General features: G+C 41.7%; 1 protein-coding gene across 4 annotated transcripts in view; it reads left to right on the top strand.

The window, feature by feature from the left end:
* Positions 1-4,009: 4,009 nt before the first annotated feature.
* Positions 4,010-24,954, top strand: part of LOC136446848 (ATP-dependent translocase ABCB1-like) — a 30,539-nt gene continuing 9,594 nt past the window's right edge. The window contains exons 1-18 of one of the 4 annotated variants that reach the window (XM_066445465.1): positions 4,010-4,166; positions 13,031-13,448; positions 13,839-13,923; positions 14,335-14,573; positions 14,911-15,001; positions 15,382-15,515; positions 15,854-16,028; positions 16,376-16,500; positions 17,222-17,393; positions 17,835-17,948; positions 18,704-18,814; positions 19,298-19,423; positions 19,636-19,839; positions 20,103-20,273; positions 20,507-20,609; positions 21,037-21,129; positions 21,495-21,661; positions 24,282-24,434. In XM_066445465.1, the coding sequence (XP_066301562.1) occupies positions 13,054-13,448; positions 13,839-13,923; positions 14,335-14,573; positions 14,911-15,001; positions 15,382-15,515; positions 15,854-16,028; positions 16,376-16,500; positions 17,222-17,393; positions 17,835-17,948; positions 18,704-18,814; positions 19,298-19,423; positions 19,636-19,839; positions 20,103-20,273; positions 20,507-20,609; positions 21,037-21,129; positions 21,495-21,661; positions 24,282-24,434 (2,658 nt within the window). In that variant the 5' untranslated portion in view covers positions 4,010-4,166; positions 13,031-13,053. Of the gene's footprint in view, positions 4,167-10,252; positions 10,382-10,916; positions 10,993-13,030; positions 13,449-13,838; positions 13,924-14,334; positions 14,574-14,910; positions 15,002-15,381; positions 15,516-15,853; positions 16,029-16,375; positions 16,501-17,221; positions 17,394-17,834; positions 17,949-18,703; positions 18,815-19,297; positions 19,424-19,635; positions 19,840-20,102; positions 20,274-20,506; positions 20,610-21,036; positions 21,130-21,491; positions 21,662-24,281; positions 24,435-24,954 lie in introns of those variants that run through there. The other 3 variants (XM_066445461.1, XM_066445462.1, XM_066445463.1) reach the window with 3 other exon arrangements.

Genomic DNA, 24,954 nt, shown 5'->3' with positions numbered 1-24,954 from the left:
AGGACGTTTTGCAACAGAACCACAAGTCGAGACACAATTGTTTGATGTGTATGTTTTTGTTTTTCTAGTTTGACATGTCTGCTGAACACATAGCTAAAAAGAAAAGAGAAGTATTTAACATCCACATGGAAAAGAAGAAAAAAAAACAGGCTAAAATATCGCACAGAGATACCGCTAAGTTATTTCAAAATTTCAAACTATTTCGGGGTTTTTCATAGGCACCTCGATTAGATTAATACTGTACCTTATTTGCCATTACCAAAATTGCCTCAATGCAGTTAATGTACGTCATCGTGGGAGTAAGGTGGCGTGAGTGTTAGAAAAACAAACAAAGGAGCGTGAGGTTTGGTCGCATTCTTACAACTCTTGGAAACTCCCTGTACAATAATCTCCAAGTACGTGTTTAGTTTAGCTCACAATAGCCTCATTTTTGTTCAGTCACCCCTTTGCGCGTTTCGTACTTCGATTCTTTCGCTAATCGTGTAGCCATATATAGTGAGCGGTACAAACCGAGCGAAAACAAACGCACGCACAAACAACGTATCTGAAACGACATACATCTGCTCGGGAATGAGAAATACAGGTGTACACTTCGATAGGTCAAGTTTTGTATTCAAACTAATCTTTACCCCAATCTCTGACGGTGTTGAACGATGTTTGTTCCTCCGTCTATACACGTCCGTCAGCGTTGCCTTCACGGTTCGTTCGGACGTTCGTTCAGACCCTAGTAGTGCCTAGCGGCACATAGGGCAGCAGATTTCCTTGCTGTTTCAGTAGCAGGGTACATATTTATAGGGAGTGGTTGCTAGCCCTTCAACGTGCTCGAGGCACCTCCTTGAACACGGGACCCCCATTTCACGTCCCTTCCGAAAGACGGGTGTAGTCCGAACCGAGATGTCTTGACCCAGGATTGAACCGGGGTCTCCCAGTTGACAACTACGTAGTTGGAACCGGGATCTCAACTGTGAGGCTGCTACCAGTTGAGCTATATGGACATCCGCCAGCATGACTTCATCCCCCAAAAATATAACTGTAACCGTGAAAGTAACAGAATTAGATGACATATTACCGCTGTATAAAAGTCAGAGGTATTACTAAAATCCTTATTGTAACTGGGAACCCCTCCCTATCAAATTGCAGAACAATCAAGAGTATATTTCTTCGGTTCAACTCTAATACTAGGGGAAAGTTGACGTCTAGACGCAGGTCAAAGTCATACATGTACTTGACGCTTAGGCTATGTTATGTCGCACACCTGTTATGTCTAAGGGTTCGGTCACATTCCAACCTTCGTACGATAGTTTTATAACAGGAAATTGGGAGAATTCGTGGGACAGTCATCATGGTCGTGATTCTGTTGTTCAAATTGTGCTGTCATGTGTCATTGTCGCAGATTGTCGACGGTCGGTTCTATCGTAGCCTCACTGAAAGGCCCCAAAAAATCGTACCGTATGATTGTGACCTCACCCTGAATAGGCCAAAACGTTCAGCCTCATTCGAAGCCTTCTAGGAGTATTGGCGTTTATTTTTGGGGGGATTGCTGATTCGCGATTTTCAACAGTGTATGGGCCAGGTTCTTATGCCGGGAATATCCGTGTCTGTGCCGTTTTGGCGTTTAAGAACCCAGCCCATATGTTGAGCCGCGGCTCCACCCAAAAATAAACGACAGCGCCCCTAGAAGGATGCGAAAGAGGCTCCAAAACTTTAAGCTTTGCTTGAAATTTTCTGATGAAAAAGACGGTGCAGCGTTACAAACCAAAGGAAATGATTTAAACGTTAGATGAAGAAATCTATTTCTAACACTTTGATTCTGGCTCGATAAGACTGAATGCCACGTGCCACCGTTGCCCTGGTGACGAACACATTTGAACTTTCCTCTGACCGGCCAACCACCGTGTCACGATCATCACCCCACCTTAGTCACAGGAGGGGGGCAGGCAAGTAAACGTAACACTCCTCAAGTACAAAATTACCACATACTTCCCTCTTACTCAGTACCAATTCAGCCTTTTCGAAGGGAAGTTGTAAAAAGTTTGTTTATTTTGTTGGTGAGATCATTTTTGTTATATAGTCTTCGCCTTTTTCTTGAGCGATCAAAAGAGTCACTTGAAGACCATCCAAGTCGGCGATCTTCCAGCAGAACTCTACGAGATTTTCTATATCATATACAGGTGGTCGAGAAACGCTGTCGCTATTTCAGACGGAGTCAATCGAAGGATTCGGTCTGCTACTGGCAGCGACAGAACAAAGGTGAGGTTTTGTTTCTTTTCCTTTTTTTGTGTTTCGATTCCTTTTGCGAATATTATAATTACCTTAGATGTACGGATAGTATAATATACAACCAAGCTTTTTAACGACATTTTGTGCGAGCATACAAATCAACGAGCTTACGTACATTCAGTATCATTAGTAGGCGGAACTGGAATTGTGGGCTTAACATTGTATTGTTGCTATGTTGTCGAACAAAAGGCTTCTAAAGCTACAGTCAACTTTCGCTGGACTAAATGGACTATTAGTAATGTTACATAGTAGACGGAACGCTATTCAACTGAACTGTTATTCTACTATTAATTGTATACGAACTGTTTGTGAAGTCTTAGATAATTCATAAAAGAAAAGCTTTCCTAACGCTACCGTTGACTCATGAATTGAATACTCCCCAAGCAGAGGAGTGGGTCCGGCTGTTTCTTGACATGTTTTTGTCAGGCTTTCTACTTTTCATGTTTTTTTATATGGTTGGTGAGACAAAAAAAATCATGACAAAGTAGAAAGCCAGACAAAACGCATAAAAACACGTCAAAAAACAGCCGGACCCACTCCTCTGCTTGGAGAGTATAAACTAAAGGTAAGCGCTGCGTGGGACTAATCGTACGAGTTCCAGTTCCAGGGACGGCCGTGCTAGCTTGCAACTTGTCGAGCTACTTTTGTAGTTAAATGTCACAGCGCGAGTACTACAAGTAGTAGTAGATGGTTATTTTGCACCAAGGAATCAAAAGCTTGTTGGTAACCCAAGGGCTGAATTGTGCAGCTCTGAAAGTACATGCGTACGGATTTTGCTACTGTAGATCTTCGCAGGTGTCTATATGATAGTTTCTACGCTTCCTATATGTAGGACATGTTGGGTTTCTTCTTTGCTATAAAGAGATGAGGAATCCATAATCTATCATACGGCATATGATGATGTTTGATTTTTACCTGGTATCCAGGATACAGCTTTGTTCAGTTTTTGTCCCAGTTTCTAACCGCTCGTTGCCAACAAAACAGTACATTAATCTCCAAGCAGATCTCCACGGTGCGCCGAAAGTCGTATATATTCTAGCCAGAGAAGCTCCGGTCAGCCGGTAAGCTCCAGTCCGCCCCGTAGGGCTGACCGGAGCTTCTCTGGCTAGCACATATACGATTTTCGGCGCACCGTAGAGATCTGCCTGGAGATTAAGAGAACCAAGGAGGTTTAACCTTGAGAGAACATATCTCCCAGCAGTTGATCATGTAAGGATCCGGTTTTCTCAACATTAAGTATATTTTCTAGTGTTGTACTTTTTTTTTTACAAACGATTCCCTTTTAACGCATCTGATGAAGACCACACTACCTTAAGTACTTTGATAACAAAATGTCACACAATAGGCGTAAAATACTGAGAATGAGCCGGATGTTCAGGACGGAGTTGAACACGACTGAATATACATGTTCGTACCAGTTAACTTCAGTTTCATAGTCCCACCAACATTTCTAATCAGCCTTGGTCATTAGAAAAGAAAGGTCCAGTCGTTGCTAAAATGTCAAGGACTAGTGACGACTCCATCGATCGAGACATCGGCTAGAAAATTCCCGCGTATCCACGTCTGGTATCGCTTAGTGGGACCGTTATGTTTGGTCACGTGATCCTGCGTGACCGGACAGCTGAACGTGAGGTCGTTCACCCCGTACCCCCATCACGTGACCCTCCTTATATGGAAGTAGATATGTTCCCGCCTACCACGTTCTCACGTGTCCAAGGGACAATTTATGGACCCTTTTAGTTGAGAAGGACCAGGGACGGACGTTTATAGCGGGTCGAGCGGGACTCGAGTCGACTGATTGCCCTATTTTTGCCACTCACAAGAGCAACATTGGCAGCAATATTATCCTAAGAGCTGCAAATCAACCGGCCGGGCAAGGCGGTAAGGTAAGAGAGTGTTCAACGGTGGTGTTAGAATTGTCTCCGGAGCTCCGTTTTCAGCGCACAGTTCACGTTCATCTCGATAAGCGGTGCGTTGGTGGTGGCTGTGCTGTAGAAATACTTATTATTGATCTAGTATGGTAGTAATCAGTCGTTTCCATGGAATCTACCGCCGTGGTGCATGGTTTCTTGGCAGTCGTGCGTCTCCAGTATTTAATTGAAAACATCAGGGACAGATGTAGGAGCCAAGGCTTTGAGGACGTAGCGTTGGGTAATGGAAACGTATTTCGTTATCAAACGTGGAAATGATACCGCCGTGAAACGTGTACATTAATGAATTCCCGCCTTATCCGAAATGGTGCTGAAAATCCATAGCTGTAATACCGTAACGCGCTTTATTACTACAGCTGTCATTCTGGAAGTTTGGGTAGATTGATTGCGAATGCAGTTCTCAATTCGGCAATGAGTAAAGCTTCTAACGTTGTCATCAATGGTAAAACTAAGGAAGGATTAAACTTCCTTGATAAAACAAAAATCGATAACTTCATGTAGGTAGGCAAGAAATGTTAGCACATGTCAATACCTGTAGTAAAAGGTAAACAGATCGGAGGGGGAAAGGAGAGGAGGAAGAGATAGAGAGAGAGAGGGAGCGAGAGGGGAGAGAAAGAGAGAGACTCAGAGAGAGGGAAGAGAGAGAGAGAGAGAGAGAGAGAGAGAGAGAGAGAGAGAGAGAGAGAGAGAGAGAAATTGGCAGAGAATTGGCCAGTTTCCACCTTCACCTTTACTTCTCTAGCAAATCATTCACCCAGTTAGGTCGAGTTCAAGTTGCTATTTTTAGTCACCAGGGGACTTTGGTAAAGACAAATGAGTCAAATGATTTGTCTCTACAATTGTGAAGTGTTGTTGCTGGGTTGCAACAAGATGCATGGAGACAGGGTGATGCAATATACTAGTAACTTGAAAACAGCCCTATGACTAGAAATTAGGGCTTAAATTGTTTGATTTAGCAGGGATACCTGGAAAGGTACAATCCTCATTGTAACTCCAATCTTCCACAATGGAGGGAGGCAGCATTTTGATTCAATCGTTGTCAATCAATGCAAGCTCTGATGCTGCGAGTAACCTTAATTGCTGTCCAAATAACTCCAAAAGTTGGGGTGACTTAACATAAATAGGCCGTCATCAAAACTAGAAGCTATCCAAAATCACCACCTTCCAAGGTATAAACTCATAAAATTATGATTTTTAAATTCATAGTAATCACTTGTTTTTGTCAAGTTTGTGAAACATCTCTTACTAGAAATTTTTTTCTTGTCGTATCTTCATATACATTGTCTTCCCCCGGAACAGTTTTGGTACAGTCCTGTGTTGCCATGACAACACCTTAGCACAAGCTAAGTTGGAACATAATGGGGTTTTGTTGGAAGAAAAATATTGACACTTCTATCAGGGGATCAATGTTAACAGAGATAAAGTACAGGAGTTTGCTGGCTCTAGTTATATTTATCTAACCCACAGACACCTGGCAAATACATCCAATGTGGACTGGAAGGAATAAAAATGGTCGCTTGGTCGGTCGTTCAGTTGGTCGGTCAGTCCAGCCTTCTATCCATCTGTGGGTTGGTTGCTTGGTTGGTCTGCTAATCATCATCATTCTTTCTGTTAGAATTCGTTTTACAGAGGTGGATCATTGACAAAATTCATTCTCCAATACAGTTTGTCATTCACTGTGACTTTCTGTCAAGTTAAATCTCACACAGATCAAGTTTGTCTCAGTTTCAATACGTTTCTTTAAGTAAATGACAGAAGAACACCTTTCTTCAGGTAAGCTAACGTTCAAAGGGTCCTCCAAACTAGAACAATGATTGCACCTCATTTACTTTTTCATGTTGGAACATTATGGTCATCTTATTTCCAGGCAGATGTAAGAATCCAACTAATGGTTTTTGTTCTGTTTTTGGTGATGTTTGAGTGATGTGTGTATATTCACTTAGCTCTTTGCTTCACAAATAGACTACTTGAAAAACATACAAAAGAAGCAAAAAAAGACTCAAGCCACATCGATCTATCTGCTTGTAGATATTTGTCAACATAGTTTGAATCGGACGAAGAAAAAGATGGGAAGATTCAAGATTGATGGCATTTGATGGAGACAACCTCCCATTGCATCAAGAAAGTGCCCTTGCCTGAGTATGGCTGGTTTAAAGAGCCCCCTGTTGATAAGCAAGGACCTGGCAAGCCTTGCCTCACACAGAAGTTAGGCAGATGGAAAACCTTGGCTAACCTTGAACTAGTTTAAGCTTACAGGAAGTTGTGCTGCCACTGCCACTGTTAGAAGAAGGACACGCATACAGGTTCTATATAACGTTACAGTACCAAGGAAATTTTCCTGCCTCTTTTAGTACAATGTACAGTGAACAGCTCGACTACAACCCTCATGTAATGTTACAGGCAAACATGGTCTCAATAGTCCCTCAGTGGACTGAGGAAAAATGATTTAATATACAGGTGGAGTGGTTGCTCGAGACAAGAGGGTCTTAACTATGTAACATTGGACTAAAGAGTTGGTTGGCAGGCAAGGTTTGCAGGTTAAAGTCGGGTCACTTGGGTGAGAAAGAAAAGCCTTAGGATTTGAACCCTCGACCTTCAAGTTCAGAAGCATTGTCTCTTGCATTGGGTCAGTATTTTTTTCGTCTACAATTTGAACAATGGAAAAATCATTAATCTTTTTAACGACCCCATTGTAAGATCCTTGACATTAACATGAAGAGTGGTTTCATTGTAGGTTGGACGACAGAGGTTGTGTTGATTCAACCTTGCACTTTGCCTTTTTTTCTTCAAAACAATATAACCTAACGTTACACTTTTTTACTAAATGCCTAACATACTTCCCAAAGAATTTAGTGCAAATGACAAATAGCCAAACAGACAGTCATGTTTTTGGTACAAATATTGTTTTCCACAATATTTGGTCGCCTGCCATCATATCTTGTTTTCTGGTGAGGTCATATTTGGCTCGGATGAAGTGTTTCCCCGGTGACAGTCCTGGAAGAAAACAGACCCAACCTCTGACAGGCTGACCGGTCAATTGAACTGCCTGTGCCAGTAACACTTGTGGCAGGGCTGGAAACCAACCTTCAGCCTCAGAGTGGCCAACAGAATGGATGGATTACATGTTGTGATGAATTATCTCTGCTGAGAAGGTTTTTACTGATGATTTCTTATTTTACTTGTCCGTATAGGTTTCTGGCTAGAATGTCAGTCAAAACTAGCCTGAGTGTCATCCTGTTTCAGTTCCAGGCTAAACTGATTAATGCATTTTTATTATTTCCTTTTCACTAATGTACATTGACCCTGGTCTAGAGACTGGTTATCTTATTTACCTCCATGAAAAATTGAGGTTTTGTTTTGGGCGTGTCTGTCTCTGTGTGTGTCTGTCTGTGTTTCTGGATAACTGTAGTCAGCATAACTTAAAAACCTCTGTATGGATTGCGATGATATTTGGTACATGTATGTGGGTAGGTGTTGGGAAGACAAAGGCCAAGGTTGATGTTTGGCCCCCTGGTGTATGACCTTGGCACTGCATCAAAACTTCAGGTTTTTGTATCTTTTGTGCCAAACATGCTATGGTTTTGATTTTTTGGGAGGCAGATAGCTTTTGATCAGTAAGGAAGAAGTGGTGTATGTTTGGGTCCCATAGCAGCTTGTTCAGTTTGAGAAAATCTGAGACTAGATCCAGGTGTATTTTATTTTTGTCTACTTAATACTGCTGTAAAGATGAAGACAGACTGGTGCCAGTGGGTATGGGTAAATCCATGTCATAACGCCACAAGTCCATTACAAACTCTTCAACTTCTGTGACACCGGTGGGACAAAATGATTTCTAGCCCTGGGCCATGTTCCATTTGTAATGTTACACCAGCTTTATCAGCTCAGGCTGGGAGTTTGATATCATAGTTAATGGTATTTCTTATAAGTTCATAAGCTCTGAACTTAGTATCACAGTCTTTAAGTGGTGCAACACATGTTTGAGAAAGGCTGGAGGATACAGGGAGGAACTTGTTGTTGAAAGGTAAGACTGCATAAGTCAGATATGGCTGATTTGTTTTTGATAACACCCAGACTGTTGCCACATATGGCTTCTCAATGTTTGCTTCAAGATATTAGAACTTTGGTCAAGGACATTCATAGTTTCATATAGCATGACAGAACACAAACAAGGGCTACATTGATTAAGGTTTAAGGCATCAACTTCAGGGTAAGCAATGTTCAAAGACAGAATTCAATCTCTTGTATACATTGTCAACTGGATAAGATACAGAGATTCAGGATATTTGGATCAATATCCATCACTCTTCTCCAGCTAAGCACTAGAATGAACTGGCAGAATAAGACAATACTAGTACATGAGATGTAACTGCAAAAATCGGCTGAAAGGGTTAATTTCTTGAAAAAGGTGACTCTGGAATGCATTAAATAATTGGTTGGCATGCCAGACAAGCTTTGGCTGCGTACCTCCCAGAATGTGTGTCCCAACTGCGAGCATGTTTTCAAATTGTCACAACAAAGTTGCCGGTCCTCGAAGTCTTAACAGTGATTATATTTGCCCGTCGAACGTCAAATTTGCCCTCCTGACAATGAGAATTACTTACACGAACATCAGTCTTACACGTATTTGTTCTTTCATCGAATTGAATAGATCATACATGTATGATAGAATCATCCCTTGTTGGCTCAAATGATTTACAAGGCTCAAATGATTTACAATTTGGTTTTTTGTTCTTACTTGCTAACAAACTACAAGTGCCCCTATTATCATTCATAGACAATTATTAAAACCTCTTTTAATCAACTTTGAGTGCTACAACCAACACTAAAGCTAAGCTGTTTACACAGTAAGTTGGTTTATGTGACTTAGAATAAACAGTTTTGGTCAGTTTTGTCATGCCTCATTACCCCCCCCCCCCACCATGCCATGTGTTCAGCATCAAATACCATAACCAGCCTAGCTTTGTGTGGAGTGTCAGACACTTAAAGGGTTTATTTAGCCTCCACTAGACTTCTCTCCCTGCCTACAGAAATCCTGGGTCAACAAATTGAGTTCAAAGCCAGAGAAAGAAATCCTGAGAAATGTTTCATAAGTTTCATAAATGCAGCTTCCCTTCTATAGTGGACTTTATCTTTTGCGAATGGATGCAGAGAATCTGCATAATTGTATACATAGGTAATGTACACTGTGTTGCATTCTTTTTATACCCACAAAAAACACAAAAATTTTAATGCAAAATGCACCAGAAGTTGAGAGAATTCGGTGTCCTCAACCAAAGAATGGGAACAAAGCATTCGAACATTTGAATCCAGTATTCAAATTTTCTACAGCAGTGCAAGTGGCGCATTTGAAGAAAGTTCAAGCTATTGTACTATTCGTGTAGAAGCTCGTGTGATACCGTAAAATGCAGATTGGTCCAGAACACCTGTACCGAACGTTATCACACTCCAGGCGTGACACAGATTATAATACGTAATTTCAATCAAGCAGACTTAGGAAAACTAAAAATTAAAATCTTGCACTAGAAAAACGGCAATTTGCGCACTGCACACCTTTCAGCAACAATACACGTTCTCACAATTGGAAGAACATTGTAACAGTGGTCCAAAAATAGCCACTTCCTTTTGTGGCCATGTAACAGTTAAGAGGTAACCACATACTTTCCACACCAAGTTACCAAGTTCAAAAGTTGATACACAAGGTGTTCTTTTGTGAACTGGTTCCCAAAACATTTCTCCTGCAAATCCATATTTGTTCTAGACTTAGTGTAGCATTAGTGCCAGGTGTAACAAAATTTTCATGAGATTTGCAACTTTTCGAAGTTATTGACTTCACGCCCTAATATTATGCAATAGTGAGACAGTACTAATTTTTTTAGATGGGAAGTTTTCCTCATACAGGTTATAATGTACACCTGTTTCTTGCGGTCAAATATTAACTCGAGCATATTCATGACGCATCGGGCGTGTTTACCCGGCCAACAGTCGAGATAAACGCCCTAATGTAACAATCCAGGGTGGTTAGGTAAACCGTAGGTAATTCTTGTCATACGACGAAACCGTTCCGGTCACGCAGGCACGTTTGTAGAAGAGCAGAAGACTTCTCACTCTATGAGACAGTTCCTTAAGGGACAAGCTTGTCTTCAACTTGAAGTCTTCATTTTCAAGAAAAGGTATTTAGCTAGCGGTATACATGTATCTTTTTTAGCTAATCGGTAATCTGCATTCAGTTGGCATAACACACCAATTTTGCCATACGTGGTGACAGATGATTATGTTACATACATTGAATGACTTCGTTGTCAGCTAAGCTTAGCATTTACATGTATAGTTATAACAGCAAGGGTGAAACTTCTGGTTTGGAAGACTTCCCCAGTATTATGGTTTTCGATTATAGTCCACTGGCAGAACAACTTTTTCCCAATATGTGGCACTGAAACTATATCTATATCTTGTCAACCATGCCTGACTGTGGACTTTTTTTGTCATTAACTAGTATTCGTGTCATGTAATGTCGAATCTATGTGTGCTTTATAAGACAATTATTACACTTAAAACTTTTCTTTCTTACAACAGCAACAGTAGCACCTCTGATTATCGATTTTTTCAAATTTATCTAGGGCTCTTTTGTTTGCATGCCAGTCAGGGGATAACTTTCTATCCATTCATTGGACAAAACTCTGGTCATAGGTCCACCGGGGCAATCACACTGATAAAGACTTTAAACAGCGCCATTACATATCATACTGGAGACACGTCCTCCTATCATTAGCCAACAAGTCAGGTGATGTAGCTAAAACTTCCTTTCTCTCATGGATTGTATGTTGTCTTCATAGAGTAATTATACATTGTATGTTGTATAAAGTAGATTGGATTCATTCCTCAACCGACATCTTTCACACCGCAGTCGTCCCTCAGTAAGACATCTGGAGCCGCACTAAGTTCCTGTTAAGAACTTTTATTCAGCCTAGTACCACAACCGGTTTCGACGTGACGGCTTTTTCAAGTGTACAGACTAAAATTATATATTGCATGTTGAACTTGTTGTATCAAATACTGCAAAGGCCTCTTGACTAGATTTATTGTGTTCTTAACATGCACCTGAAGTAAGGGTTGTTCGTTATGTAACATACTATAATCAACTGCTACAGTGGGCCCTAAAGCTTAACAGGTGTGTTTTGCCGAAGGGTGATTATACCAGTGATTGTGGCATAGTACAGACAGTGATGTAGGGCTGTCTCCAGCTTTTATATTTTTCCGTCCCATTGCTTGGGAGCTGATTCATTGTTAAATTGTCATTTTAAGCTTAAAAAGATATATTTTCATTAGTTTTATCTCATGACATTGATATTTTTGGGACTGAAGGGGTTGAATTTATTTCCGGCCCAACAAGCAAATATCCGTCCAGGGACGGAAGGACGGGTCCTGGAGACAGCCCTGCAGTGATGACCAAGAACATTTTATATACTATTAGGCTAGAGTCCTTTGGAGCTATCGATTTTACAAGTTCGTACAATTTAGGGTCGTGAGAGATTTTTTTTTCACTGAAAAATCCATGTAGGAAAAATTTCTGACAGAAGATGAAAACATCCTGTTGACAAAGATGTTTTGTGATATGCTCTGTGTTTGTCAGCTAACATTTACTGTAATGAACACCTCACTGGTACTCGCACCTGTCATACACAACCATCCTATCCTTTTTGTATTCATTTTGAATAGACAATCTTAAAGTCATTGATCCAAAACTTTTTGTTTCCAAGATACTGTACCTTTTTCACTTCAATGTTGGTTGCCAAAATCTTCAACCTGCTAGAAAACTTACAGCCTTGACTGTTTGCTGGGATACACCATTTAGCTATTTAATACTCAAGTAAAGTATGTGCAATACATGACTCATGTGACTGCTTTTCAACTAATATGAGGAAAAACAACAGATTTGATTCTCAAGGTCATCCTATACTGGCAAGGTGAGGGCGGCACAAAGTCACAAGATTTTTAGCATTGTTACAGTAACAGGTTAATATGTAGACCTGACCCAGTAGGTTATCTCGCCCTAACCCCAGAGGTCCAAAGTCTCAGGACTCTTATCAGTGTTTATGTGGGACTGCCACGTGTTGCCAGGATAACACAGTGTGTGGACTTTATGACTGGCCATTTTTCCAGGCCTGATAAGGATACACCAATTTGATCTGTCGGTTGGTTCTTGAAATGTTTCAGGACACATTAACTATACAATTTTTAAACTCACCCCTAAGATTTGATACCCTTATGCTCCAACACCCTTATTTTTCCGACACCCGTATGTTCCGATCCCCCTCATGGCCCTATGTTCCAACACCCCTATGTTCCAACACCCCTTTGTTCCAACACCCCTTTGTTCCGACACCCCTTTGTTCCGACACCCCTTTGTTCCGACACCCCTTTGTTCCGACACCCCTATGTTTTGACACCCCTATGTTCGAACACCCCTATGTTTCGATGCCCCTATGTCGGGACACCCTATGTTCCAACACCCCTATGTTCCAACATCCCTATGTTCCAACACCCCTATGTTCCGACACCCCTATTTTCGGACACCCCTATGTTCCGACACCCATATAGTCGAACACCCCTATGTTCCGACACCCCTATTTTCAGACACTCCTATGTTCCGTTGCCCCTACATGTATATTCCGACGCCCCTATTCAGAAACCCCTATGTTCCGACGCCCCCATGTTCTGACACCCTTAACAAAGGAACGGTGACATATTGGGGTGTAGGAACATAGGGGTCGACAGTCCCCAATGAGCTAATACTCAGTATATTGATCCAAACCCTGCAGGTTAAAGGAGACATCTCGGGGCCATGGGTGATCAGGACTCTCCAAACCTGCGCAGATCCAGCAGCCCTCCCCCATCCTACGAAGCCGCCATTCGCGACCCCGTTGTCATGGCAGCGACCCAAAGACAAAGCGCTGACTACGACAACTCGAGTTACGAACCGAACGAAGATGACCTCAGCTCCAGGAGACAAGACTCGCTTATCTCGAGCGAGTCAGAAACGGAATCTCACCGCGTAAACGGAGAAACGCAGACGCATGAAGAAGAGTTTGACGACGATTTTCCAGTGGATCTTCCCTCTACAAATGGTTCTGCCATTCCAAATGGAGACACAGACATTAAGATATTTTCGCAGGTGGCCCCCATCTGTCGGAGAAAATCTTACGAAGATGCATTTGAAATCAGGAGCAGCAGTAAAAAGTAAGTCTTTCATGTTAACTTTCATGTTAACAAAAGTTTTCAGTGACTGTGGAATATCATGTAGAGAGAAATAATTATCATAACGTTACATCATAGATTCCTGCTTTTTCTCAGAGCTAAAAAAAATCAGATATATTCATAAAAAATGCACACTTATATATGAAACTGAAATTGGTATGAGGCATTAACCCCAAGTTTCTTAAGATGGTACCTCTGTAACAGGCTAGAATGTACCCCTGAATAAAATGTACCCGGGTATATTTAGACCTGTCACACCTTTAGTATCAAACTTTTCAGATGCTATATTCCTTCCTATTTTGGAGGGAAGCAAGTAGGTTAATTCAACTTGATTCTGACCATTTAAGTAACTTTTTGCTTTGTCCTTAACAGGAAAAGAAAATGGAAAGTCAAGAAAGAGAAGGAAGAGAAAAAAGAAGAAGAAGAGAAAACAGAAATGATTGGTTTCTCTGAATTGGTAAGTAGATATAACTGATGCAATATCAGTTATTCAATAAACATATGTGTCATGCTTTTTATATAGAAGAGTGGATTCATTCCTCAAGCTAACCGACATCTTTCACACCGCAGTCGTCCCTCAGTAAGACATCTGAAGCCGCATAGTTCCGCAATACGTGTCATGCTTTTATTACATTTACCAAGAGCAAGAGGAAGCCGAAAGTGTACAGAGTATATAGACTATTTTATGCACATGAATATATATATATATATGATTGTTAACATCTGACCTGTGCTTAATGTACAATTAATGTTTTCATTCATTATTACTGATACCAAATACATTCAATTTGGTTATATCTTCTGTTTTCATGTTGTCCAAGAGTCTTGCTAAATTTTCTCCTATCATTTTAATTTGCCATTTCTTCAGTGGCGATATGCTGACAAGGTCGACGTCATCTATATGGTCTTGGGCAGTATATGTTCCATCCTTGACGGAGTCATGCAGCCCATCCTCCTCTACGTGATGGGTACCATGGTCGACGTGTTCACCAACTACGGGAAGTTTGATGCCATCTGCAAGGGGGTCTTTGGTTACGACAGCATCTACAACTGCACCTTTGACAACGCCACGTTCGCCAACTTCAGTCTAACTGAAGAGCACTGGGAGTAAGTAATTGGTGTTTTCTCTTTCTTCCGTAGTTTCCACACAATCTTGATTTAGATTTTGATGATTTTGTTGATGATTTAATGAATTTTGGGTTAAACGAATGTAACTCATTTTGGTCAGTATTTCAAAACAACATCATTTCTTGTCGGTTTCAAGTTGAGACGTTATGAAAATAATGCATACGTCCATACACACAAACACAAATCTGAAGCAACTTTTTTCAATTTAGCTGAAGTGTATTTACTAACTGTACCATAAGGACTGGCCATTCTTTCCAACAACAATACCTCCAACTGAGTTGTTCTGACAAATGTACCGGTATCATCTATTTCACAGGGATGCGTTAGGGATCACGCTTGTCATGGCCGACTTGGCGTACTATTTTGTTGGCCTGGCTTTTGGTGTGGTGATATTCGGGTACCTCCAGGTTTGTTTGTTTTTCTTTTTTCTATGTAAATGCAACTATGTAAAAAAACAGTAACCAAGGAGGTGATTTTAACCTCCTTGCAGTAACCTACCTGATTGTGTAACACAACACAACAGTAAATAGGAGCTGCACAGGGAAATGGCGTGTTTGAGCCATTGCATTGTCAGGTTGGGATTTCCCCGCTCTTATTGTTTAAGTGTGGTGTGTTATGGTAATCAATTTGTCAAGTACTGTACTTCATACAGCTTGACATCCCAGCCGCTACAAGTGGCATGTAAATCATGGTTCAAAAGCTCATGGTTAGGACGTGATTTGAACCCATGACCTCGTAGTGCAGAGGGAGAGTAATTCTAACAACAATAATCCATTACCCATTACAGATTGCGTTCTGGACGCTGGCGGGGGCTCGGCAAACGCGGCGGATTCGGCAGAATTTCTTCCGTGCGGTGATGAGGCAGGAGGTCGGCTGGTTTGACACAAACCCAAGCGGGGAACTCAACTCTGTGCTCGCTGAGTGAGTTTATGCCACCGCATGTTCCATCTTTATTAGAAAGCAAAATAGCTAATTGCATAGAAGATCTTTTAATTCATTTGAAGATTTCCCCCAATACATGTATTGCATAAATTTTCATAGTACTTGCCATGCCCCAACGTTGTGCCCTTGGGAAAGGCCCTTTACACAATATTCCTACGATGAGAAGCGCCCACCGAGCCTCTTTGGCCAATCTGTCGAAAAGTGTGCCAAAAGCGCATTTGCTACCAAGAGGCGAAAATAAAAGTCTTTTTTATTAATTAAACATTTACATTATTAGATGACAAAGTTCTACCCTGTGTTCTTTGTCCTGTTTTCAGTGATATGAACAAAGTCCAGGAGGCCATGAGCGACAAGGTCAGTATGTTCATCCAGCGCATGACGACCACGTTTGGCGGACTGATTCTGGGCTTCACGCAGAGCTGGAAACTGACCCTGGTCATCCTGTTTGGCTGTGCTCCACTGCTGTTCATCGGTGCATACATCATATCCAAGGTAAGGCTGCTGGAACAAGCAGAGCCTCCTAGCAGAGAAGGGAATACTGCAGTCAGTTTGTTAAGATACTGATGGAATAAAGATACTGAATCTTAGTTTGCTTCATATTTTAAAAACTATTCTTAATATTTGTGTGCCTATGTGCTTAAAACACTACGAAAGCAACTTTCTATTATTCCATTTCTTTTTGCACAAACCTAATGTATTTGTAGTCCTAATGTATTGCAATGAAAAATTAAAGACATTTTTCCATTTCAATTGCACTTTATTTGCTGCTATCCTTTTTAGGCTGCAGATTCTTTCTAAAACAATGAAAACAAAAGAATTAACATATTCTTATTTTCCAGGCCACAGCCACCCTGTCTGAGAAAGTCTCTGCAGCCTACAGTAAAGCTGGAGCCGTGGCTGAGGAGATCCTGTCCTCCATACGGACGGTAGCAGCCTTCGGAGGGGAGAAGAAGGCAGCAGACAAGTAAAAAGACTTCTTAAGTTCATGTCATGGATTAGTTGCCACATTGCATGCAGCCAGCATTGTCATCTAGCACGAGAATATCAAGCTAGAGAAAGTTAACAATCATGTATCTTAATTAGCATCACAATAAACTAGAAAAATATCACACTCAAATATGAAGAATACATGTATTTACAAAAATAAAATACAATTTGTGTAACCACTTGAAGGATATCACAGCAGCTTGGAAAAGACTATTATTCTGTTTAGATGCATGAAGCCTCAAGTTAGAATTTAGTGCTTGAACTTTTCGAAAGGTCAGCTAAAAGAATATTCAAATACATTGTACCTAGAAATTCATACTGTACCAAACAAATCATAATTTTTTCCTTCTTATTACAAAAAGGAAATGGTTTTAGTATTTCATTAATCTTAACTGGAGTATGATGCATTTCCATATCCTTCACTATTTAGCCAGATGTTAGGATATTTTCCAATATTCATGTCATTGTACAGAATGTGTATTTTTCCCCCAGACATACATAGACATTTTATGGACGTTGAAATGCATACTGTACCAAAATAGAATAATCATTCATCCCTCTTATTACAAACAGGGAAAGGTTAGTATTCATTAATTGATCAAATAGATTCCTTTATCATTTTGCCAGATGTTAAAACAGCTATTCTAGTAATATATTCTCCAATATACAATAGACTACAAATATGTCTTTTTCCACAGGTACTTCCATAACCTGGGGGATGCAGAGAAGGCAGGGATCAGGAAAGGCATCATCACGGGCGTGGGGCTGGGGTACATCTGGCTGATCGTGTTCGCCTCCTACGCGCTCGCCTTCTACTACGGCTCCCTCCTGGTCGCTAACGAGGGATTCACAGTCGGCGGCTTGATTACTGTAAGAAGAATAGAGTTTCTTTTCCTGTGCAAAGCAATTACATTACTGTAACTGCTGTGGTTAGCCTTTGGACCTGAAAGTTGGGAGTTCGAATCCCTGAGATGATTTATGAAGGGAAGGATGGCAGTCCATATAACAGTCGATGAGCTGATGATATTTAAAAATTGCACAATGACAGAGTATTACTGCAGAAAATGTGATTTGGAGCTTGTGGGCTCATCTGCTGATCAATATTATGATAAAACATTAATCCATGGTCTACTGTTCATTGTACTTGTCAACTATTTCTTGGGGACAGGCGCTAGTGTTGAAGTGTTGTTTTAGTTCTCCACAAAAGAAGCCTACAAGTTGACATTTTACGACAGAAACTTTTTATATATTTGAAGTACAAAATAATGTATCAAAATTCAAGTAGAAATCTTATGTGCATTCCTTTCCTAGGTGTTCATGGGAGTGTTGATCAGCGCCATCGTGTTCGGAGAAGCCATGCCAAACCTGGAGACCATCAACACCGGAAGGGGTGTGGCCAAGGGCATCTTTGAAATGATTGACAGGGTGGGTGAATGCTTTCTTTTCTGTAGGAATATTAGGATTGACAACATTTTGTGACAATATTATGGGATGGCTCTGTCCTTGGTGCTGATGGACAGGTCTGTCAGACAACATTTTGTGGGAATATTATGGGATGGCTCTGTCCTTGGTGCTGATTGACAGGTCTGTCAGACAACATTTTTTGAGAATATTATGGGATGGTTCTGTCCTTGCTACTGATTGACAGGTCTTTCAGACAATATTTTGTGAGAATATTATGGGATGGCTCTGTCCTTGGTGCTGATTGGCAGGTCTGTCAGACAACATTTTGTGAGAATATTATGGGATGGCTCTGTCCTTGGTGCTGATTGACAGGCCTGTCAGACAACATTCTGTGGGAATATTATGGGATGGCTCTGTCCTTGGTGCTGATTGACAGGCCTGTCAGACACCATTTTGTGGGAATATTATGGAATGCTTCTGTCCTTTGTGGCATTCAAGGGGATCTTTGAAATGATTTTTTGTTCTGTAGGAATATTAGGATTGGTCTGTCCTTGGTGCTGATTGACAGGCCTGTCAGACAACATTTTGTTGGAATATTATGGGATGCTTCTGTCCTTTGTGGCATTCAAGGGGATCTTTGAAATGATTGACAAGCATTTCTTAAAAACATGCTTTGATTCTTTGAACTCTAAGAAAAAGCAGGAATATATGATATTTGTCATTTGTGAACAAAGTTAACCAGTTCGTCAGATTAAACGTTCTCTACTTTCCCCCAGGTTCCTCTGATTGACAGCAGCTCCACCGAAGGTCTGAAGCTCGACCACACAGAGGGAAACTTCGAGTTCAAGAACGTTCATTTCTACTACCCAGCCAGACCTGATGTCAAGGTAAGGACAGTCTGATACTTTCATACTGAAATGTATTTGATGAGAACGTCAACTGTTTTATGCTTAACTGATGATGAATGATACTGCCACAGTCATATTCAAATCCTTAATAGTCAAGAGGTACAATTTGTAGACCTTTATAGTTCAATTATAGTACAAGCATCACAAGAGACAAATCTAAACTGTTCTTCTTATTGATCATGTTTAAAGTAAAAAAATCTGTTTTATGTAATATGAAGTGGCACTTCCAAAGTTTTGAATAAAGCTCACAGTGCAAAAGCAGTCTTCAAAGAAAGTTTCCTTTTTTTCAAATTTAACTTTTCTTTTTTTATGTCCTGAACAGTTTTAATCTTCAAGTGAAAAAGGGCCAGACTGTGACCCTGGCTCTAATGGCTGTGGTAAACAAGCTTTGCAAGCAAAAACAGTATTAGAAAAGGTCAAAAGTTTTCCTAACTTTTTCAACGTTGACTTTTTCTTTTCCAGGTCCTGAACGGTTTGAACCTTCAGGTGAGGAAGGGCCAGACGGTAGCCCTGTGCGGCTCTAGTGGCTGTGGGAAGAGCACCACGGTCCAGCTCATACAGAGGTTCTACGACCCCTCAAAGGGAATGGTGAGTGTACATTTTTAATGTGAAATGTGCCAGAAGTTGAGAAAATTTGGTGTCCTTGTACCAAAATTGTAAGAACATCAATTGTATGAGCTGACACTAGTCTTGATGATATGATGTGAAAGAGATGATTATAAAGACATAAACAGCATGCAGTTGGAAAAGCTTTCACGTTTGGTAAGTAAGACTAACCAATTTTCCTGCTCTTTTCACAGGTGACCCTAGATGGGCATGACATTCGGTCGCTCAACATCCAGTGGCTGCGGCAGAACATTGGCGTGGTGAGTCAGGAACCCGTGCTGTTTGCCACGACCATCGCTGAGAACATCTCGTACGGTCGAGCCGGCGTCACGCAGGAAGAGATTGAGAAGGCTGCCAAGGAAGCCAACGCTCACGACTTCATCAAGAGGTTGCCAAAGGTATGGACCTCTAGCAGAATTATTTCGTATTGCAACCTGCTTCTAGAGTCAGGTGTTCGGAAATATCACAGGTTTAAGTTAAAGTTTAGTAATACTTCTACGCCTAGCAAAATTACACAGTACAACATTCTCCTTTTATAGAATCATGTGTGGTCTCCTAATGAAAGCAGTCAAAAATCATTCTGCGTGCAGAGGGATGCTAAAGGTTTTTTCTGAAATATTTTGGATATGGTATCACTGATCCTGGCTTCTAACTTCCCCAGAAATACAACACACTTGTAGGGGAGAGGGGCGCCCAGCTGTCGGGAGGCCAGAAGCAGAGGATCGCCATCGCCCGGGCACTTGTACGCAATCCCAAGATCCTCCTGTTGGACGAGGCCACCTCTGCACTGGACGCAGAGAGTCAGGCAACAGTGCAGGAAGCCCTGGACAAGGTACGAGGAATAGAAACTTTTCTTCTAAGAAACTCAAGACTTTTTCCAAGTGCAAAGTTTTCACAAGACTGGCAGGATGCAGCAGAATCATTCTTAGACACTCTATTTTAGTTGATAAAGATCTAGATTCAAACTATAACAAGAAAAATTTAACTTTGTGCTTGAATGAACACTTTCCTGCTGGCTTATTAATACTGAAACATGCCCTTGTTGCTTTCCTTGTTCTTCTACAGGCGCGTATGGGCCGTACCACCATTGTTATCGCCCATCGTCTGTCAACCATCAGGAACGCTGATGTCATCATGGGCTTCAGGAAGGGACAGGTGGCAGAAATGGGTAGGTAGGGTGGGTCGTTGGAAGAGACAGTTATGGGGGATTGGTGTTTTGCATGGGTCATTTGAAGAGACGGACAGATGGGTGAAATGGGCATCTAGGATGGGTCATTGGAAGAGACAGTTATGTTAGGATAGATTGCTGGAAGAGACAGTTATGGGGCATTTGCGTTTTACATGCGTTGTTGGAAGAGACAGTTATGGGGGCTTTGTGTTTTGCATGGGTATAGTAAAAAGGGACAGATGGGTAAAATGGGCATCTAGGATGGGGTGATGGAAGCAGCATTGATGTTGATTTGATTTTTATTGTGGGTTTTAGGTGAGAGGTGGACAAAATGGGTGTGTAGAATGGGTTGTTGGTTTGGAGATTGAATCTTGATATGTTTTTTGTTTTTTTGTTCTGAAATGATTGTTTCTTCCTTCAAATCCAGGCACACACAACCAGCTGATGACTAAGAAGGGTGTGTACTACCACCTGGTCATGTCACAAACCATGAAGAAGGTTGACCATGACAGTGATGAAGGTGAGAGGATTGACTTTTTTTGATCCACTACTTAGAAGTTAGCAGTTCTCCTTGTTAAGTACATGGTGTGAGGTTGGAATATCTGATCATAGTTAGGTGTGACAGGCCATTCAGTGTAATATAACCAGCTGCTGCTGCACTGGGCACCTGCAAAGCTGGTGTGTTACACCAGAGAGTGGTTATACAGATACAGAGCTGAAGTTACAAAACACATTGCTTGAAATGAGCCATCAGACAAAGAACTAAGTTTTCAGCTGAAATCTACATTTCCACACTAGACTTGAGATTACCGTATAATATCATCCACGGAATCAAGTTGGTTAGTTTAAATCCAGAATGCAACTTTTGAAACTATTTTCCAGAAGAGGACGAACCTATCAGGCCGAGAACCCGATCTCGTCGCAGTCTACGTCGCTCAGCGTCAGGTCGAAGGTCGATGAGGGGCATGGCAACTGAGCGGGCGCGGTCCCTCTCCATGTTGTCGGCGGCAACGTCGGCTGGTGGTGACTCCAGCAGTGAATCAGAGGATGAGGTGAGTGACCTTTGCCCTTTGACCTTAGGTTCTTATTTGTGATTGTGGCAGAGATCTTTGCACTTTGACCATAGTTCTGTACTTGTGGATGTGGTAGTGATATTTGACCTTGTGCTTATTTGCTATTGTGGCAGTGACTTTTGCACTCTGACCTACCCATGCTTAGTGCTTGATCAATGCTTGGTCCCTTTGTTGCTTTCATACTTTGAAAATCAACTTGTCATTCCTTTGCCCCAAATACATTCTGCCAAGTCTTGTTAAATCTTTTCTATCTGTGTCTGTTAAAATGATGACAAAAGGCCTCTACCGGTACTTCTGTGTCCATATTGTTTGGCTGGTTTAACTGCTCTTTGGCATAATGCACCTGCTTAATGTTACTTTGCTTGATTATAACGAAAGCTCTACAATGCTGCTGAATAGTGAATGAACACTTTCTTTGTGGCTAATTGATGCTGAAACCTGTCCTTGTTGCTATTCCTTTTTCTCCTCTGAGCTGGAATCAAATACTAGTAGTGATACTGAAAGTGTGGTAAGTTTACAAACTTACTGGTTATTTTTTACATTTGGAAATCACAAGTCTTGTGCTCTGGGACATGTTGAAATATCTTACATTACACACATTGCTTGTACATTTATATTGACAATGAAGCTAACAGGTGTATCTTAACATGGGATTGCTGTATTTTTGTAATGAGAAGGGATTTGTATCAATCAATCAATCGTTCGCAGGCATCAGTGTCTGATGCATGGCGGCTGCAGATTTGTATGGTAACAAGAAAAAAATTATTTTGGTGCTTTCCTTGGTGCTGAAAAGTTGGTGGAATCCTACAACCTTTCCGAAAACTTTTAATACAGAAATGTTCGTGGTGGTTTTATGTCTGCAGTTTTTACGGTGAAGTCCTAACGGTGAATTCAAAACCACAGCGAAAAGCTGCTCCATTGTGTGACCGTAGTGCTACTATTGTTTCAAATGCGGACTCAAAACCACCGTGAACATTCCATTCTCATTCAGTCTAACAGTTTTTTCAAGTCTGTATTTTCATATGGTGTACAATATGTTTCATGCCGAATTTTCAAAGGTTATCCTCCTCTTAACACAATGCCTTCTAACACCACATCTTTTATTATTCTCATTCAGTCTAACAGTTCTTTCAAGTCTGTATTTTCATATGGTGTCTAAAGCCCCTGTCACACTTGTGCGTATAAGCCATTCCGTGTGAGTTCCGTGTTGAATTTTAACAATACGCAGTTGTACGCTCAAAATATAAAATTTTTTCCAGTTATGCGCGGCGCACATATAGCGTGTGAATAATGAATTCAACGCATCCAATGCGTTTGAGACACGTGTAATTTGCATATGAAGTGCGCAATACTCTTATCCTTGCAGCGAATAGCTACGCATCAGGTGCGTGTGCTGAGCGCATTCCGAATGCCCACAACGACTGCCGGCCGCATGCCTGGCGCACTTCCGATGACTTTTCCTTGTATTACAAGTTCAGAATCGACTACAAGAACAACATGGGGCGCCGGCCGAAACGTGGCTCTTCCACCCGCGCTAGCCGTGGCCGTGGCCGTGGCTCGTCTAATTCTGGACCACCCGTTGAGACGTCTAACACCCCTGATGCTGTAGGTGACCGTGATGGTTGTGTTGGCCATGGTATTGAAGACAGTCTCCCGGCCCCATCAGGCGAAGCTGTCCAGTCTCACTCCCCTGGTCACGAACCTGCAAACGAGGGTGGTGAGAAGGAGCAGACCTCCGGGTCACCATCACCTCAGGCCTCGTCTGCTACCCCCCAAAAGCCACGAGCAAAGAAGACCAGCTACTCCCTAGATGCTGAGGTAGAAAAGTCTTTGGTGGAATGGATCAGGGAGAGAGATATCCTCTGGAACAGTAAGCTGATCCGCTACAAATAAAAAAAAGCTCTATGGAACGAAAAGACGAAAGAGCTTTGATCTGCCATGTTCGGAAGGTCTATCCACCCTGGAGTCAGAGGTGCCCTCGTATTTATACCAAATCTGGAATATGCCCCGGGTGTTCGTCGAGCACGCTATGTGAACGATATCCGTTAGCTATCTGTGCGTTTGTCCTACGCTACTGGTACGTGCAATGCGCTGCCCGATCGCAGGACGAACGACACTAATTCGTGACGTATATTCTTATTCGCTATACGGTCATGCGTTGTATCTGCGCTGCAAGTGCGCGATGTGGTCGCTGCGCAGAGATCGTGTCGCAAGAGAAGCGTATTACGGCGATTGGAGCGCAAACACAAAGCGCGCTCGTACCTTACTCGACCGATGTCGGACGTGTGGACTGCGTTCTTATAACGTCTGAGCTGCGTCCCACGTTCGCACTAAAGTTTTCGGTAGTTTCAAAAATATCAGGCGTACTGGGCAGTGCCTTGCGTGTGCCTGCGTGCCTAAAACTATCACAAAACGATTGAGAAACGCATTAGGTGCGTATTGGGCGCACGCCGGCGTATGACAAAAATGTTAACACGCAACTCACACGCTCATGTTATACGCACAAGTGTGACAGGGCCTTAATGCATTTCATGCCATCTTTTCCTTTTTCCTCCTCTTAACACAATGCCTTCTAACCCCACATCTTTTACTATTATAGGAGGAAGGTGAATTCATAAACGAGGCTTCCATCGGCCGAATCGCGAAGATGAACCGATCAGAGTGGCCGTACATCCTCCTTGGTGTGATCGGGGCCTTCATCAACGGAGCCATCCAGCCAGTCTTCGCTGTGTTATTCTCTGAGATCCTAAATGTAAGTAAATGGATGAATGAATTATAGTATAAATGAATGAATGAACAGATGAACGAATGAATGGATGGATGGATGAACTGTTTGGAGTGGCCGTACATCCTCTTTGGTGTGATCGGGGCTTTCATCAACGTAGCTATCCAACCAGTCTTCACTGTTTTATTCTCTGAGATCCTAAATGACTCGGGTGAGCAACACAGCTGTAATTCAAACTCACAACTTCTTGGTCCAGAGGCAGGGGCATTAACCACTGGACTTTGCACACTACTTACGAATGGCTTTAATATGGCACAGTTTACAATTGTCATATGGAGAATGTCTTTCTCCAAAAACCTATTTGTAACTGCCTTGCAACATAACATTTTTCTTTCAGTCTTAGCTTCAATAAGTTGTTAAGAGGAAGTCTCATAATTTTTTCGGACAAAAAATACCAGAGCCATCATGCTCTTTTGAAAGCAGGAAATAGCCCTTTTTTTGCTCTGTCTTTTACGACAGATGATGTCGATTGTGTGCCCTAACAATT

Source organism: Branchiostoma lanceolatum, chromosome 13 (assembly GCF_035083965.1).
Source record: "Branchiostoma lanceolatum isolate klBraLanc5 chromosome 13, klBraLanc5.hap2, whole genome shotgun sequence".
Taxonomy (NCBI): Eukaryota; Metazoa; Chordata; class Leptocardii; order Amphioxiformes; family Branchiostomatidae; genus Branchiostoma; species Branchiostoma lanceolatum.
Note: the sequence above shows the minus strand (reverse complement) of the source record. Positions and strands in the feature narration are given on the sequence as shown.